This window comes from Protopterus annectens, chromosome 2.part2, assembly GCF_019279795.1.
Source record: "Protopterus annectens isolate FY-2018-M chromosome 2.part2, PAN1.0, whole genome shotgun sequence".
Taxonomy (NCBI): domain Eukaryota; kingdom Metazoa; phylum Chordata; order Ceratodontiformes; family Protopteridae; genus Protopterus; species Protopterus annectens.
The window spans coordinates 418,850,404-418,869,397 of NC_056730.1; the positions used below are offsets into that span (position 1 = coordinate 418,850,404).

Sequence of the window (18,994 nt, forward strand, 5' to 3'; positions counted from 1 at the left end):
GGATATATTTAAGAAGGGGGGTAGAGGGAATTCCTGTTACATGGGGGTGTCAAGGACAATAAGCACTTTTGATCAGTTTTGCTCTGGTGGAATGACATTTTCATTTACACCATTTGTCAAAGTGGCACTCATTTATTTCAATTATTTTCCTATAATTTGGTCTTTGTATGACTGTCACTTCAAAATGTGTACTGAAGAACGGATTTCTTTACTGAAAAGTCACAAATAAATCAGAGTACTGCAAGAGTGTTTGCATTCTTATTTAAAAAATGACTTTTATTTAAGCAATAGACAATATACAGTAAGTGCATAACCTATTGCAAACCAACACCTGATTATGACTACAGCAGTGCGATTAAGCGGAAGCTTTGCTGCCAGCTTAGCTTCGCGTTCTAGTCTCGCTTGTTCTCTCTGTTCTTTTTCCCTTTGGATAAGCACGGCTCTTTCTTCTTCCCACTGTTTTAGCTTTGTCTCAAATTGTGCAATGTCATGCTCCTCACATGCCGGCAGCTTCTCCTTAAGAAGGCGAGTGGTCAGTGTCAACAGGCTGTCAGATTCAATTTTACCAAGTGACTGCAGCTGGGCATGGACCTCCTAAAAAAAAATCACACAAGTTAAATAATGAAACAGGACCTTGCATTTGGAAAAGTTTATGCATTACTGAAATCCTATGCAATAACTCGTAAAAACACCAAAAAGTGAAACAATGATTGGGAGGTGCACTAAAACAATTCAGCATCACTTCCTTACTACATTTACTTCAACCCAGTTCTTATACGGTAAAATGTATACTTTCCTTCTGCTTGTATTCTATTTCTGTACTTATTAGATTTGAAGCTTCCTACTAAGTAGTGCACTCACTCACAGTCCTCTCCTTCTGAAAGACTGTTCCATCTTTTAAGTACCTCTTCTGGAAAAAAAACAACCTACTCAGCTCCCTCTTGCAATAGTTTTGCTTCTTTTAAATTCCATAGATGATAATGGATTCTGATAGTCTCCCTCAACAGACTGCTGCTCTCATCCTGCTCTCTCAACTTTCTGATATTCCTCTTCTATATCACAAAAATGGGCAGAAGTTGTCCACATAAGTTACTTAATCAGGTTCCCTATGCGACTCATAATGCAGATCCCAGTTGTTCTCTATTATTTTTAACTTCTATTTTCATTGCATATAAAAGACAGTATGTTTCAAAAAGTTAGCTTTTACTTTCAAAAAGCAACTGTTCACACTGGCCCAAATGTATTTCATTCTACCTTTGGATGCTCTGATTTTTCTACACATTTTTAGAAAGATGCAATTTTTTGGTTACTTCAGATAGATGAACAAGTCACAAAACATATTTGACATTTGGCTCTATCATTAGACTGAGGCTTGAGGGACTGAAGACAAAAAAACTAATACCAAAACACTGAAAACTACGCAAATGTGAAACTCAAACTCCTAAAACAGTGAATGTATACAAGAAAGCAAACACAAAGCATAAACATAATAAATGAAAATAAACACTGTTTTTACAGAGGTGGGCAAAATCCCAGCATACCCATGTTCCTCCATGTCTGTGTTGGTTCTCTTGTTCCTTGTGATGTACATGATCTTTTCCCATCCCTTTTGCACACTTCCTAGAAAACCTTTCCATATTCCTGTCCCTTTCACTCACTGTTCCTCCCATCTGGCTGAGAAAGCCTCCGTGCCAACTTCCTTCTTTCTTACTCTCCTTGTTGTGCCAGTTCTAGCTTTACCACCTCCAACTATGTCTCCCTTTCATCACTTGTCACTACTGTCTGCACCTGGCCCTACTGATGGGATTTCTCTCCCTTCTCTTCTTTTTTCATGTCTGCATGTCTCTCTTACCACATTACTTGCCTGCAACCCTTTGATAACTACTGCCTGTGTGATCTTGTCCTCTGACTCCAACCTTTCCCTACTCTATTCCATCTCATGGCTGCCTTCCTGCTCAAGTCTTACTCTACCCCATCCTCATCTTATTAATTATGTATTCTGCCATTTCTAGCGCCCATATTCTCCGCAGAACTTGCCCATTCTCATGTAGATCTCACATCATCTGCCACCACAAAGTTCACAGAAACAAACTGCTGGCCCACCTATGGATCATGTCGGTCTTTCCGAGTCTCCCTCCTACACGTCCTTCACATGGGACCTAGATGACGAATGGCCACCCACAAATTCTCCCTGTGTTTGATTGGCCCAGCCCTCCAAAACAAAGGGGGTGTGTAGCTTAACTAGAAGTACTGGAAAGGTGTGAACAGTCATGAATCTCATATGCCTTGAAATTCCTATGAATACAAGAGCTTGTATCATACTGAAAGAAGTGATTTCTAGATACCACCGTGTACACTGTATGACTATTGAGTTGGTATAAATAAATTCAGGCGTACGGGAACTTGCCCTCATATGCAGGTGTGGTATGAGCTTCTCCATTACATATAACAGTCAGCTTTTGAGGTACTGTGCTATGAAGTAGGATGTTGAGATATGAGAGACTGCATTAAGCTCTCTCATAGTAGAAACAATCACAGCTGTGTTAATTATCTTTCTGCCACTTTTTGTCCAGCCTGTCCTGTTACCCCATTGTTCCCCTTCAATTTTTTAAATTATTAATTTTTTTATATGTATAGGTATATCTTAAACTAAAAAGCCCTTTGTTTTATTTTTTTTCTTTGCAAACTGGGGCAAAATGCTGACCTCTCTGGACCATTTTTCTGGTTCGGCTCATCTTACAAACGAGGGAAAGTAACCAAACATATACTTATAAACAAGTACATGTCTAATCTGTATATTATACATACAGAACAGTTAATTAAAACTACCTTTTTATGGATGATGTAGCAGACAAATATTACATCTTATAAATAGCAAATGTTTACAATGTATGCAACATGCACAAGTAATACAAAAAATGGATCTCGGTGGAGCACATTAAAAAGAGGTGCTCAGCTGACTTTGTTTTTTATGATTCTCCACTGATCAGGCCTATCACAGAATACAATGTCCCTTTTGGGATATATCTTACCAAGACATATCAAGCAATTGGACAGATTCCTAATAAAACAGTATGGGCCTAAAAGACCTGAGCTTCCAGTAGTGACTGGTAGCTTTGTCCCTGTGTTCAGTGTCCTAGAGACTCATCAGGGGCAATATGTGCCTTGCTTTTTGGGCCATAAGGATCTGGCAGTTGACGATCTCTTACATTGCCATAGTCTAGCAAACACTAGTACCAGATATCTGAAACTGCTTCAGCAAATAAATAGATCACATTGGAGAGAGAGAGGCTGGTAACACAACTATTTCTTCTCTGGAATAAAATTCTAGTTCACATCAAGCAATGTGACACTATTTTACTTTAAGAAAGAGTTAAAACAATTGGATGGGTATTTACCAATTCACCATTACATAATTGGTCTACTGCTCCCTGAAAAAGGAGGTAAAGTCTAAAGGTGGGTACTGGAAAGGCATTAATGGCCATATGGCCCAGTTGCCTTGTATTTTCTATGTTTTTATGCGATAAATCAAAAATACCAAATGGATGAAAAAAGCAGTCAGCTGTAGCAAAAATGTATTTAATTTAGGGCTTTCTTCATATTAATATCACATTATTTTGTAGCACACATTTAATATCACAACATTCTTCAGAATAATTATTACAAGCACAGACATTATATAATAATCAAACACACGATCTTGTGTAAATCAATCAGAAATACATAAATATTAAATAAAACTGACACATATGCAAAACACTGTATTCTGGAAATATAACAAATTTTTAATAAAATAAATTCCTCACTAGTTTATGAGCCTTTTAAAATATTTTGCCTTAAATTAATTCAGACCAGCAGTTTTGCCAGCATTCAAATACAGCTGATATCTGGTTGTTTTTCTAACTTATTTTTAAAATCAACTCCACCTGAATTCAACATTTTAAGATCGAATACTGAAATATATTATTTATTACATTCTTTATTCATTTTAAAATGCTTATAAAAGGTGTTATTTTCATAACAGTGTTCTTTAATACATTCTACCAACCTCCTTGTGGCAACCCCAATATTAAAAGCAAGGCAGTTGGAGCGCATGGCTACATAAACTACTCCAGATAAATCACAACTATAATGGGGTGACACTACAAACGTCTTATCCAAATGTTTTAAATCTATGTAAGGGCTCTCCAAGTATACAAGCAGTACAATGCCCACACTTATACACATCCTTTGCTTTAATTTATTTATTTTGGTCAACTCAGACCTCATGGTTCCAGCCCAGCCCTCAGCGTCCCATGTCCACATCTAGCCTAAGAGCTATCCTCCTAACCCTGTACTATTCTGTTTTTTCCTGTGGCCAGTCGAGGATCCTAAGATTGTCCTGCATGCTTGGCCATCTGTGCTTCTATCCAAGGTTTTTGCCTTTTTCTTTCTTTTTTTTCTTATTTGCCCTCCCCACTTTCCCTTTCTTTGACACACATGCTCGTCAACCACATCAGAAGGCAACTCCCCTCTACGGACTACTCTTTTCCTTAAAAAGCATCACTGACAAGCACCCTCCCTTCCAGGATGGACACACCCATTCTTTCTTGCCACTTCGTTAGTTGCCTCAGCCACTAACTGAACCCAAGTCGGCTTGTTTGCTTTAGCAGTAATAGGCAAAGTAATACAGGGATAATTTTTCTGTAAAATTTCCTTCAGTGAAGAAGCTTTTCTATATATAAATAAAGTTCGGTCAGCTATAATTTTAACTAAATCCAGATCACCAATTAGTATTACCAGTTAATATTTTCCAGTTGTTCTTAAGGACATGCTGGAAATTTAAATTAGCTAGATGTTTAAACTATGTACTGACATTTCAACTGTAAAAGATGCATAGTATTTGAATCTCTTATTGCTGGTTTTTATATAAGAAGGCCTTTTGATAACAAGGGGAAAGACTATATCCCCTCATAGTAAATCCAATTTATAATCACTCCATAGAAACATTAACTTTATATTTTCTACTTCTATTTAAAAAAAAAAATCACTTACCATTCTCTAATCATTTGCCCCTGAGGAACGTTGTTTTTCTTAAGATATAGGTTTGGAAGTTGGGAGGGAAGAAGGTGATACATATCTGGAAGGCTTTGTTTATCAATATTTTAAAAGGGGAGGGGGGAGTATCAGCATCTTGGAATAAATATATGGTACCTGCATTACCCAAAGAGGGTAAAGGCTCTTCAGACCCAGCATCCTACAGACCCATTTGCATATGTCTGTACCTGCTAAGAGAATGGCAAAGGCGTTGCCATGGATCAATGTGGTTTTGTGGAGGTGAGGCAAACATTTGACATTAACAGAACAATGATGATCCACATGGATCATGAAGCAGAGATGGCATTTGACACAGCCAGCTGGGATTTAAAAGTAAGGCAATTGTAGCATTTGTCTTCCCTGACAGAATAATAGGGTTAATTAGGAGGGTACATGAAGGCTTACAGGCAAGAATTAAGGTGAGGGATTCCTTTCCAACAAGCAGTGCTTGAATAGAGGAACTTGCCGGGGTGTCCTCCTCCTTCCCCTTTGTTATTTGCTTTATATACAGAGGCACTGGCAAAAGAAAATAAAGGATATAACTCCTATGATAATCAAGACAAATTAGCTTTATTTGCAGATTACATTATTTTGAACTTGACAGATCCAGAAAAGGACATGTTGGTGTTGTGGAACATTCTAAAAGGTTGGGAGGGTAGCCTAATGGTTAAGGTGTTTGCCTTACAAACACAAGATGCAGGGTTTGAGTCTCACAAGGGATAATTGGCTAGGCTTACAATAGCTCGCAAGGGCACTTAGCCTAGTACTAATCTATGAATCTATAAACAGTTTCAAGTCTTTTAATGGTATAAAATAAACACAAAAATGAAAGTGTACTTACCATAATGATAGATCTGTTCTGTCTGCTTCGATCCTTCCTCAATGGATGGGTACTAGGATCAGACTTGGCCACTTCTAAGCTTTAGATACAGTGCTCATGCTTCTCCTCTTACCCATAATCTTTCCACTACGAGCAAGTTCTCAGATCAAATTTGTATGTGATACCAGGAAAGATAAATGTTATTCTAATTTAATTAAAGGCCTAAAGGGAGGCAGGCAGCACAAGCAAGGATAAAGTAAGAAAACCAGCTGACGTGTAGACTTTGGGTAAAAAAGCTTTTTAGCACTAGACATAACTCAGCCAGGTCTTTCCAGAAATGGAAGCGTAGAACTGAAAGAAAACTGATAGGGGGAGGAGGGAGGGATGTTGAGGAAGAATAGAAGCAGACAACACAGATCTATCATTATGGTAAGTACATAACTTTCATATCTGATGTCTTTTCGTGTCCATTCCTCAATGGATTGGACAGAGTCCCCAGCTACCATAACCCTTGGGAGGTCTCATGGAAGGATATTCCACAGCACAGCTGAACCAAAGAAAGCTCTTGATCTGGACTGTAGATCCAACTTATAGTGAGAAATATCCTTGCTTTTATTGTGATTGATTTCTTTAAACTAGTGTACAAATGTATTCTATAGTTGATGCATTGTATCTAATAGTTCTTGTCAATGTATTTATTGCAGTTTTACTTGTTTTTTCTTGATTGACTAACTGCATCTGGAGCTTTTCTCCTTGGGTCTCCACTGAAAACAGGCCCTTGGCTCAGTTGGACCAACCGAGTTAGCAAATGACAATATATAAATAAATAAAATAAATAAATGTGTGAACTTTGGACCAGATGGCAGCAGCAAAGATATCAATGGATGCCCTGTAGAAGGCTGTAGAAGCAGCCATAGCCCTTAAAGAGCGAGCCTTTGGATTCTTCAGCACAGATAAACCACTGTCTTTATAAACACAGGCGAAACAGACCAAAAGCCACTGAGAAAGCGTGACTTTGGACACTCATTTTTCCCAATCTGACTGAAAAAAAGGATACATATAACTGGTCAGACTTTGAGAAATGTACCTCTGTGTAAAAAGAAATATAACTGATGCTTTCTGAAAAAAATGTAGCTCTGTGTAAAAAGAAATATAACTGATGGTGTACATCCAACAAATGCAACATGTATTCACCTTTGTTAGATAAGTTTGGGAAGAACAATGACAAATAACTAGCTTGACTGACTGATACAGAAGCCACATTAGGAAGAAAAGAATGGTTAATTCTCAAGGTTACCCTATCTTTGTGGAAGGTCAAATATGTAAGTTTTGCAGATAAACCGTGGATTTCAGAAATTCTCCTGGCAGAAGTAATGGTGACCAAAAACAAAGTTTTCCATGACAAAAACTTTAGATTAACTTTTGCAGCAGGTTCAAAAGGGGGCGAGTCAAAGCCTGTAACAAAACAGTTACCTCTCAAGGAGGAACTAGCTCCCTGAGTGCAGCATGGAGAAGAAAAGTTCCTTTCAGAAAGACTTTAGTGATTTTGATAGATGCAATGGGAGTCTTTTTCCCCAGTGTGAAATGAAGAAATAGATACATGCTGTACCTTGATGAATGAACTGGTAGCTCCATCTTGAAAAACAGATGTTAAAAACTCAAGTATGGCTGGGACAGGGGGTGAAAAGTTGTTCATATTTTTACCCAACAACCAAATGGAAAATATCTTCCATTTGCTTCTGTAAGCTTTTCTAGTGGGAAGTCTTTAAGAAGAGGTCAAAATATGAGTGACAGAGGGAGAGAGGGAACCAGGACTGTCTACACATCATTGGAACTGCAGAAACCATTTGGTAAGCTTGAGGGACTGAATGTCTGGGTTGGGTTACCCAGAAGGGAGAGACAGTAGAGGTCTGGAGCAGAGCCCAGTACCCAGGGAGGGTTACCATATGAGACCAGAGGAAGGGAAACCACACTTGTTGAGGCCAGTAGGGGCTATGAGGATGATTGTACCTTTCCTCTCTAAAGATTTTTGTTGGAATTTGGGTATGAGCAGGGTTGGTGGGAAGGCGTAAAGGAGTCCGGAGGGCCAGTTGTGGACTACAGTGTCCCTCAGTGACTCCCAGCTTGGCAGATTAGAGTAAAGTTCTGGCTGCACTTGGTACTGTGAGGAGATGCAAACAGGCTGCAGTACGGTTGGCCCCAACTGCTGAATATTTACTCTGCTACCTCCAAATTGAGGAACCACTTGTGCAGGAGGAGGATGAACCTGCTCAACTTATCTGTCAGGACACTAGACTTCTCCAGAATGTGGTTTGCAATCAGAAAGCATTGAGAAGACATAAGCTACTGCCACACCCTCATGGCCTCATGACATAAGCGGTAAGATCATGTTTCCCCTTGCTTGTTGATGCACCAAACCATGAGATATCGTCTGTTTGGATAGCAATCACACTGGAGGGGAGAGAGCCCTGAAAGGCCTGCAGTGCTAGGAGGACCCTCTCATCTCCAAAATGCTGATGTGAAGGCTGGCCTCTGTCTAGGACTACATGAGTTGAACTGCCTTTCCCTGGAAATGACCCATCCAAGGTGGGAAGCATCCGTTGTCATCATGGCTTAGAGACAGGGTGGAACAAGGAGACATCCTAGAGGTATAACAGGAGACTCTAGTCACCACCAGATGTGAGATCTACAAATGTTTGTACAGGATACTCAGAAGGGACAAGGGATATTGTCTGATAGACCACTGAGCTGTTAAGGTCCACTGCAGGACTCTTATATGATATCTAGATAGAGGTATGAGGATGATCACCATTGCCAGATAATGCAGGAGTTGCAGGTGGCTTCTGGAAGGAAAGTATTGCTATGGCCTGCTTGTGAAAGGTTGAGATTCTGGTTTGAGGGAGCCTGACAATCTAAAGTTTTATATCGAAGAGGGTTAAAACTGAATTTCAAGGACTGAACTGGCTGTAACTTAGATGTCACTGTATTTACTGTGATCCCCAGACTTCTGCAAATACAGTGAAGGGAGTTCTCTGGCCACACAAGTAGATTCCTGGAAGGGGCATTGATGAACCAGCTGTCCAGGTAAGGGAACGTCTGGAACCCATGAAGTTGAAGATGAGTTGCAACCACTGCCATACATCTGGGCAACACCCAGGGGGCTGTGGTGAGGCCATAGGGCAGAACTCTGAATTGGACATGATTGTCTCCCAGCCTGAAGCGAAGAAATCTCATGGATTGTCTGTCCATCCTTATGTGACACAGCATGCATCCTTGAGGTCAAGTGAGCACAACCAGTAGTTCTTCATCAAAAAGGGGAAAATGGATGTAAGTGACCATCTGGAATTTGTCCATGACCATCCGGAATTTTGTTTGCCATACAAACTTGTTGAGATGGCTTAAGTCCAAAATTGGTCTTAGGTCCCTGTTTTTCTTTGGCACTTAAAAGAATCTTGAGTAAATTCAGGATCCTTTCTGATCTGGAGGAACCTCTTGGAAGATTCAATTCTTTAGAAGCTTCCTTTTTTCTGTGAGAGTGAAACATAAGCTTCTTTGCATATAAATGAAAGGACTGAGATAGCCTGTGTTTATTATCCTCTGCACCAATCTTATCTCTGGGGATGTTTTCCAGTTCGTTGGGTGGTGAGATATGCTCTTCGGATTGCCTCCAGAGAGTGGCAGTTGGGCAAATGTTCAGGAGCACAGGGAGGGTCTCTCGCAGAAGGTTTCAGAAAACCCTGATTCTGTGAACCACCTCTGCCTCATGTGCGGCATCCACCATTAGAATTTGCCCCTCTGCTGTGGGGGGCTCTGTCTCCAGGAGTGCCAGGAAAGAACCTTTGCGTTTTGCAGAACCAAAGATTTTTACCCCTTTTTGATTACTAGAGAAGGTCCTTTGGGGGGTTGAGAAAGTACAGTTGTGTACACGTACCATAAATGTAGATGTTCGAGTGTATTCACTGTTGCAGTCATTACATTTGGGTAATCTGCTGGCAGGTTGCCCTCAGCTGGCTTGAATTCCAAAGTCTTGGGTCCTGCGTCAGTTACTGTCTCTTCTTCCATGACGTCAGGTCGTCAGGGGTATAAAACATGCAGCCGACGCCATTTTCTTTAGTTTTTCTTGCCCCAGATGTCAGGTGCCCCCAAAAAGGTAGCAAAAAAACAAAACAAAAAAAAAAACAAAACACACATGCATCAATATAAACTTTACCTTCATCTACAAGCAAATACACCACATAGGTTGTAGAAGATAGAGAAGGAAAGATAAATTCCAGAATGAAAGGGGGATGGCGGGAGGGTAACCTGGACTGCAACAGTGAATACACTCGGACATCTACATTTATGTTAAGTGTACACAACTGTACTATGTTCTTCATGTTTCACTGTTGCAGTCATTACATTTGGGTAGAATCCCAAAGCTATGGTTGGGAGGCTGGAGCTAAACAGCATTAGGTGTGGCCATAAGGCCCTGCAGAACTGCAGTGGCAAAGCCTGCCCTGGACTTGGAGTAGAGAGCCAAATGATAATTGGTATGTAAAGGTGTGAACAGAACTCCAAGTAACAGCCTCTAGAACGTCTTTGGTTGGTACTCCTCTGAGAAAGGCTGCTGAAGTAGCTGCAGCTCTGTTGGAATGAGACCTAACGCCCTTGGGCACAGGTTTATTAAGTAGCAGAAACGAATGCAGTGGCACTTTGAAATAGTCTGCTTTGAAATAGCCTTTCCTTCTGATCCTGCAGCATATGTCACTAGTAATTGCTCAGTTTTTCTTAGAGCTTTAGTCCTGCTCAAGTAGAATCTTAGTTGTCTGTGTATGTCTAAGGAATGCAGAATTCTCTCCCCCTTATTCTGTGGATTTGGATAAAAGGTTGGCAGATGAATAGTTTGGTTAAGAGCCACACTGGAAACCACCTTAGGCATAAATGTAGGATTTGTCCTCAGAGACACCCTGTCTGGGTGAAATATGATAAAAGGCTCCACAGCCATGAGGGCCTGTAGCTCTGAAACTCTTCTTGCTGAAGTAATTGCTAGTAGCAGAGCTGTTTTCCATGATAAGAACTTTATATCAGCAGTAGCAGATGGTTCAAATGGAGGCAGGGGAGGCAGGGTGAGCTTTTCCAACACACAATTGAGGTCCCATGCAGGTATTGTTGATCTTCTAGGAGGCCTTAAATTTTTGGCTCCTCTAAGATACTGCTTTAGTAAGGGATGAGAAAAGATTGGTGGCTCTGTACTGTAATGAGCTGAAATGGCAGAGGCATGGATTTTAATTGATGAGAAAGATGGGCCTTTGTCCAGCATCTCAGTCAAGTATTGTAATATCTGAGGAATATTTGTTTCTGCTGTATCAGTTCCTTGTGCTTGATTCCAAGCACAGAATCTTCCATTTATCAGCATAACATTTTCTAGTACTAGGCCTTCTGGCTTCCAAAATGACATCCATCACAGCTTTACTGAGAGGTGTTGTTTGTATGACTACATGATCAGCCATGCTGCCAGGTTCAGTGTCTGGAGTTGATTGTGCAGGATCTGATTGTTTTGCTGGGACAGTAGTTGAGGTCTTTGAGGTAAGGTCCAAGCTGGGTATTGAGACAAGTTCCTTATGACTGGGTACCAGTATTGGCGGGGCCAGTCAGGAGCAATTAGTATAATCTTTGGTTTCTCTTGTCCGACTTTTAGGACCACCTTGGGAAGAAGAGGCAGAGGAGGAAAGGTGTAAACTGATAGGTTTTTCCAACTGAAGGATAGGGCATCCACTTTCCATGCTTGTCTGTGATTAAGTCCTTGTGCAGAATCTTTTCAATTGATAATTTTGAGGAGAGGCAAATAGATCTATGTCTGGGCTTCCCCATTTCTTTGTTATCATGCTGAAGACTTGTGGATCTAGTTTCCACTCGTGAAGATCCACAAGGTTTCTGCTTAAATCGTCTGCCAGAGTGTTTTGCTTTCCTGGCAGGAATTGAGCTTGAAGATGTATTTGGTAAGTCAAAGCTGTGTCCTACAGTGCCATGGCTAATCTGCAAAGGGGGTATGAGTGTGTGCTCCCCTGCTTGTTTATATACCACATGACCGTGGTGTTGTCCGTCTATCAGTAGTTCTGGATGAAGTAAGTCCTTGAAGGCTGTTAGGGCATTTTGAACAGCTAGCACCTCTTTCTGGTTGATATGTAGATGCATTTATTTTGGGGTCCATATTCCCTGAATGCATCTTCCCGCCATGTGGGCCCCCAGGCATAATCTGATGCATCTGTTGGGTGGCGCAGTGGTGCAGCGGTTAATGCTGTTGCCTCACAGCAAGAGGTTCTCTGGTTTGATTCTCGGCCGGGGTGCCTTCTGTGCGGAGTTTGCATGTTCTCCCTGCGTTCGCGTGGGTTTCCTCCGGGTACTCCGGTTTCCTCCCACATTCTAAAGACATGCATCTGGAGCATTTCTCCCCGGGCCTCCGCTGAAAACAGGATCTGTGGAACGTAGTCGGACTTTCCCGGTCAACAAATGTTAAATAAAAATAAAAATAAATCTGTTATTAAGGTCTGGCTGGCAGGGGGAAGAGTGAAGGCCCGTCCCATGTTTTGGTGACATGCCTTTGCCCACCATAGAAACTCCTGTTGTAGGCAGAGAATGAGAGGAATCATTGTTTCCAGACTGTGACAATGTTGACTCCATAAACTTTTTAGGTACCATTGAAGTTTCCTCATATGCAGTCTTGCATATGGAATCAGTAGGATGCAGGATGCCATGAAGCCCAAAACCTGCAGAATTTGTCTTGCAGTTAACTGGGCTTTTGTTGCCATCAGTTTGAAGTAAGTAGTCAGTTGCCTTTGCTTGTCTGGCTGAAAGGTAAGCCATCTGGGCAGTTGTATTCAAGCTTGCACCCAGGAATGTTATCTTTTGAGAGGGTACCAGTTGGGATTTCTTTTCGTTTATTGTGTACCCTAGGCATGTTAGAAGCCTTTTCACAAATGCCAGGTGTGAAGAAGAATGTCCTTCTTCTCTGCTTGTATAAGACAGTCGTCCAAGTAAGGATATATTTGTATACTTTATCTGCAAAATGCAATTACTGGTGCCAGGCACTTTTTGTAAAGACCCTAAGGGCAGTGCAGAGAATTGGTAATGCATTAAGCCAGCCTTGAATCTGAGGTATCTTCTGCACGATTGTCTTATTAGGACATGCTGGTATGCCTCTTTTAGGCCTAATGTCACCAGCCAAGCATTCTTGCCCAGCATGGGCAGAAGCTGCTGCAAAGTCAGCATTTTGAATTCTGGAATGTCCAGGTATGTGTTCAGAATCGATAAGTCCAGTACTGGCCACCAGGCCTTGTCCTTTCTGGGTACCAAGAACAGTCTTGAGTAAAAACCTTGTCCTTTTTCCTGTTCTGGTACTGGCTGAATGGCCCCCATATCCATGAGGGATGTAACTTGTTTCTGTGCCTCTTCCCAATGATTTTTTGGCAGATCTGGCCAACCGTTTGCCATTGGCAGAGAATGGAAATGGAATCTGTATCCCTGTGATAATATGTTTAGCACCCACTTGTCCTGGGTTATTAACTGCCAGTTTTGAGCAAAAAGTGCTAATTTCCCCCCTAAGGGTGCTGCCAAAAGATAAGTGCTTGGTGTAGGCAGAGGGAAGTCATTGGGACTGTTTTCTGTAGGTTTGCACTTTATCTCCTCCAGATTTGGAGGTAGAAGTGCCCCAATGCTTTGACCTGTATGAATCTTGGGTCTGGTATCTGGAACCCTTAGGGCGTCTGGATTTGCCCCTTTGAGCTCTGTCTGACACAGGAAATGACCAATGTTTTGTAGGCCAGTGTCTACTGAATCTTGGTGGCTGCACTTGTAAGAAGTCTTTTACAGTTTGCATAGACTTAGCTTTGTCTTCCATTTTCTTTAAAACCTCTTCTGCCTTAATACCAGAGTATCATGCTGTAAATGTGCATCTAACAATTTAGCTTTAACATGATCAGGCAAATTTTGTTCCTTTAACCAGGCATGCCTCCTAATCACAGATCCAGTAACTGTGGCCCAGCAGGAGGCCTCTAAGGAATCAAAACCACATTACAAAGTATGCTTTCCAACCTGTTCAGTTGCATGCAATAATTCCTGCAATTGTTTATTTTCTGCACATTCAGAAATCAACATCATTTTCTGTTTCAGCAATCCCATAACATGTTGTTGATACTTGAGCATATGAAATTGACAGTTTAAGGCCCTAATTGCCAAGGTTGCAGATGTATAAACCTTTTTTCCCCATATGTCCAGTGCCCTTGAATCTCTGTCAGAGGGGGTAGAGTTTTTTGCTGTTGAGGCCTTAACTCCCTTTGGACCCTGTGAAATAGTTTCAGGATCAGCAGCAAGGTTTCTAAATAAAAATTTATGAGCGTCAGGGACCCTGTAATATCTGTCAGGCTTGCTGGGAGCCAGAGGTAAGGAGTCAGGGGTCAAACTTGACTCCGAAAACACATCCACAATGTCTAAAACGGGGTATGGCTAAAGGCCTGTGCTGAGGGAGAAGAAGGAAATCCCTCAGCCTCTTTTTTGATTCTGAGAAATCTTGACTCTCCCAGTGAAAATGCTCCCTCAAAGTATGCAAGGTTTCTCCAAATTAATAATCCTCAGGAGGTGATGCAGATAGTAGACTCCTCTGCATCAGAATCCTCATAGGGAGGTATAGATAATTCCTGATCAGAAGAGGACTCAGAAGAAATAGAAACCTGATCTGAAGATTCATAATCAGTGTCTTGCCTAGGCCTCTTATCTGGAGGGGGATGGGAACCCCTGATCAAAATAATAAGGTCTTCAGCCATTTTGATCATCTGTTTTTTAGGCATAGAGGCCTGTGCACGTGGCTTATGCGTCGTTTTTTTTAGTTTTAGAAGTTCCTTTTGTCTTTGGTTTTGCAGCTGTCGTCAGTTTGATATACAAATGTTGAGGCCTGAAAACACCCTCACTAGCCGATGCCTGCTCAGCGACTCTGGACCCATCCGAGGGAGATACATCCGTGGGTCCAATACTTTGAGTATATCGCGGCATGCCGGACTCCACATGGGTGTCGGTAGGGGCCTGCGACTCGAAAGTAGTGGCTATCAAGGGCTGCGAAAGCGCCTCACTGAGTACCAGTGACTGGCTTAGGAGAAGCTTCGTCGTCAGTTTTGGACCTCGACTGTCTCTCTTTGTCCTTTTCTTTGCGTTTTTTATATACCCCGGTAGTCAGATTGCTATCCGACTACATTTCTGGGTAGTTAAATCCGTTTCCAAAATACTTTGAGGCAAAGATATACAGATGCTTATAGGGCGTTGGTTAAATCTAGCACAAAACCGACAGCCAGGCATGTTGTGATCAGGGCATAGGCAAGGAATACAGTATAAATGGAAATCCTTATGAGGTATTTGCTTCCCACAAGTAATAGAATTACTAACTTTTTCTGACATTGGTATGGAGCAAGAAAAAAGTTTCCCCAATGGGGTACTTAGCTTTAGTGAAGACTTCGGTTCTGAAACTCAAACTCGAATATTTCAGGAGTTGGTCAACCGGCACTTGCGAAATGCTTCTGCTTCGGACACTGCGCGGCAAGACAGACTGAAGAAAATGGAGTCGGCTGCATGTTTTATACCCCTGATGACCTGACATCATGGAAGAGGAGACAGCAACCGACGCAGGACCCAAGAATTTTAAATTCAGGCCGACTAAGGGCAACCTGCCAGCAGATTACCCAAATGTAATGACTACAACAGTGAAACACGAAGAACATCTTGAATCCTATGGCAGACAGGGTGATATCATCTTATTCACTCCTGGAAAGAGTTTCCTTGACCTTTGGACTGGAAAGTATAGACCCCATCATAAGGACTGGTAATAAAAGACATCCTGAAATGTTCCACAAAGTTAGAAAGCCACATCTAGGCATGCCTCTTGACAGTAATTGCCAGTGCCCGCTGCTCTAGATGCTATTTCCACTGCATTGGAATTTAGATACATTGTGACATTTGATGATGACCGGTGGGTGGCCAACTATGAATTATTCTGCACAGTGTCACAGAGAGATTTAAAAAGTTCTTTGGTGAAATGTCTCTGAAAATGAGTAACGGAAAGTAATTTAGTGCCAGAACTACAAAAGTCAAAGTGTAGACTTGCTTTCCAAACCTGTCCAAAGCATGAGACTCCCTGTTCCATGGATTGACACAAACTTTTTTCTGATAGTTCCTTTCTGGTGGCTGCCACCACCACCATGGATTCTATGGCTGGGCCCTTACTCTAACGGGATCAACCTTGAAACAAGATACGTGTCTGGTTTATGAGGAATGGGATCTGCAATGTCCTGCTCCTTCCATGCTTGCTTATATATGAGGTCAGTCATCTTGATTGTGGAAGGAGCCACCCAAGAGACAGATGGACCAGCCCTAAAAGTATCAAGAAATACTAATTCCTCTTGGGAAGGTGCATCAATGGACCCCCCCCCCTTTTCTGTCACAGAAGTTCTAAAATTTTCCCAAATGTGACATCCTCACAGGGGATCTAGGGGAGCCCTCACCCTCATCAAAATCAGTGTCCCCTGTGAGTGATTCCTGAGAGGAATCAATGTGTCTCATTTTACACCTGTGCTTCCAGCATACCCCATGGGTGGAATGTTCCATACAGGACTCGGAAGCTGAAGGGGTTTCTTCAGTAAGGAAGGGTTCCAGGCTCTTGGGTGCTGGCTGTTCGGACAGAACTGGATGAGTAGGATCAGGACCCAGAGAAATCCTTTGGGGAAGGGATGGACTGTGGCTTGAAAGAGGTCTGTTCTCCAGAGTGCACCCTTTTACATGCCTCAAAGGCCAAGCCTGAGATGGATCCGGGAAGCTTTTCTGATGGGATCAAGGCTCCTAGGAAAGGCTTCTCCTGAAGAACAGTCTGGCTTGACTCTATGGCATATGTCGGAACCTAGCTGTATAATACCGAAGCCCCAAAGAATTTCAGAGCCAGATCAATCTTCCCTGACAAGGCATTGACTACTTGGCCGAGATTCAGAAGGTTTGAACTTGGGTTGAAGCCAAATAAATCAAAAGGAACCATAGGAGCTGAAGTAGACCATGACTTCGGCTCCTATGAAGATACACTCTGGATGGAGCTTGGATCTGATGGTACCGATGCCAGAAGTCAGATCAGTGAAGAAGTGACAAAGTGGTGAGGGGAAGAAACAATTCCCCCCGGATCCGACTTGGGTTGGAGTTGCAGGGTCCCCCAGCTGGATTTGTGTCCTGAGAAACTGAACCTGGCTGAATGAAGAGAGGCAACTGAGGAGGAAGTCCTGGATATTCTACAGAACAATATCTGTTGCAGAAATCAGAGATCTTAACCTAGGGGGAAACAGGTCCCACAGAAAATGGAACTCTGGGTAAAGTGGAGTATTTGATCCAATGAGGACTGGCTCTGAAACCAAGGTTGGATCAGAGGGCTTTGAAACCTTTGGGGCTGGAGCCCGGGAGGGACAATGCTCTTGGGACTGCTTATCTGTCACCTCTGACTTCTCTTTCACTTTCTTTATAATTCTCACCTCTACTATGATCAGCTAACTTCTTTGAAGGAAGAGAAGAAGAAGTTGCATAGGGACCAGAAGAGTAAGAGGGGGCAACTTCTCCCTTGGAGGCCAGAAGGAGCCCTTTCAAAACTAACTTGTTGGGTTGCTCCACAATGACTTGATGACCAAAAGCCTGATAAATCTTACATCGGGCTTCAAGGTGAGCGGGCCCAAGACAACGGGCATACATTTGATAACGGTCTTTAATTAAGTAGTTTATGGCCACAGGCCACGCATTTTTTAAAACCCAAAGATTTTTCAGCCATTTTTGAAAAAAAACAACCACAGCATATATATATATATATATATATATATACACATATATATATATATATATATATATATATATATATATATATATATATATATATATATATATATATATATACACACACACACACACACACACAGTGGATACAAAAAGTTTATACACCCCTGTTAAAATGCCAGGTTTTTGTGATTTAAAAAAATGAGACCACAATAAATCATTTCAAAATGTTTCCCACCCTTAATGAGACCTATAACCTGTACAATTCAATTGAAAAACAAACAAATCTGTTAGGGGGAAAAAAATATACAAAAATAAACATGCAATACGCTGGTTGCATAAGTGTGCACATCCTTCAATGACTACTTTGTTGTATGTGCACACCCTTAAACTAACACTTTGTTGAATGACCTTTTGATTTAATTACAGCATTCAGTCTTCTTGGGTAGGAGTTTATCAGCATGGCACATCTTGACTTGGCAATAATTGCCCACTCTGCCTTGCAAAAGCACTCAAAATCTGTCAGATTGCAAGGGCATCTCTTGTGCACAGCCCTCTTCAGGTCACCCCATAGATTTTCTATTGGCTTTAAGTCTGGTCTCTGGCTGAGCCACTCCAAAACTTTAATTTTCTTCTGGTGATGCCATTCTTTTGTTGATTTGGATGTATGCTTGGGGTCATTGTCATGTTGAAAGATGAAATTCCTCTTCATCTTTCTAGCAGATGCCTGAAGGTTTTGGGCCAAAAGTGACTGGTATTTGGAACTGTTCATAATTTCCTCCACCTTGACTAAAGCCCCAGTTCCAGCTGAAGAAAAGCAACCCCAAAGCATGATACTACCACCACCATGCTTCACCATGGGGATGGTGTTCTTTTGGTGATGCAAAGTGTTGTTTTTGCGCCAAATGTACCTTTTGGAATTGTGTCCAGAAAGTTCAAACTTGGTCTCATCAGACCATAACACATTTTCCCACATGCTTTTGGGAGACATGATGTATTGCTTTGCAAATTTTAGCCAGGCCTGGATGTTTTTCTCTGTAAGAAAAGGCTTCCGACTTGCAACCCTACCGCATAGTCCAGACATATGGAGAAAATGGGAGATTGTTGTCACATGTAGTACGCAACCAGTACTTTCCAGAAATTCCTGCAGTTCCTTCAGTGTTGCTGTAGGTCTCTTGGCAGCATCCCTGACCAGTTTTCATCTGGTCTTTTCATCAATTTTGGAGGGATGTCCAGTTCTTTGCAAAGTCACTGTTGTCCCATATTTTCTCCACTTTT

General features: G+C 41.7%; 1 protein-coding gene across 1 annotated transcript in view; it reads right to left on the reverse strand.

Moving 5' to 3' along the window:
• Nucleotides 1–255: 255 nt before the first annotated feature.
• MRPS27 (mitochondrial ribosomal protein S27) overlaps nucleotides 256–18,994 on the reverse strand; it is a 1,668,787-nt gene continuing 1,650,048 nt past the window's right edge. The window contains exon 9 of the mRNA XM_044063934.1: nucleotides 256–594. Coding sequence (XP_043919869.1) covers nucleotides 277–594 — 318 coding nt within the window. The 3' untranslated portion in view covers nucleotides 256–276. The remainder of the gene's footprint in view (nucleotides 595–18,994) is intronic.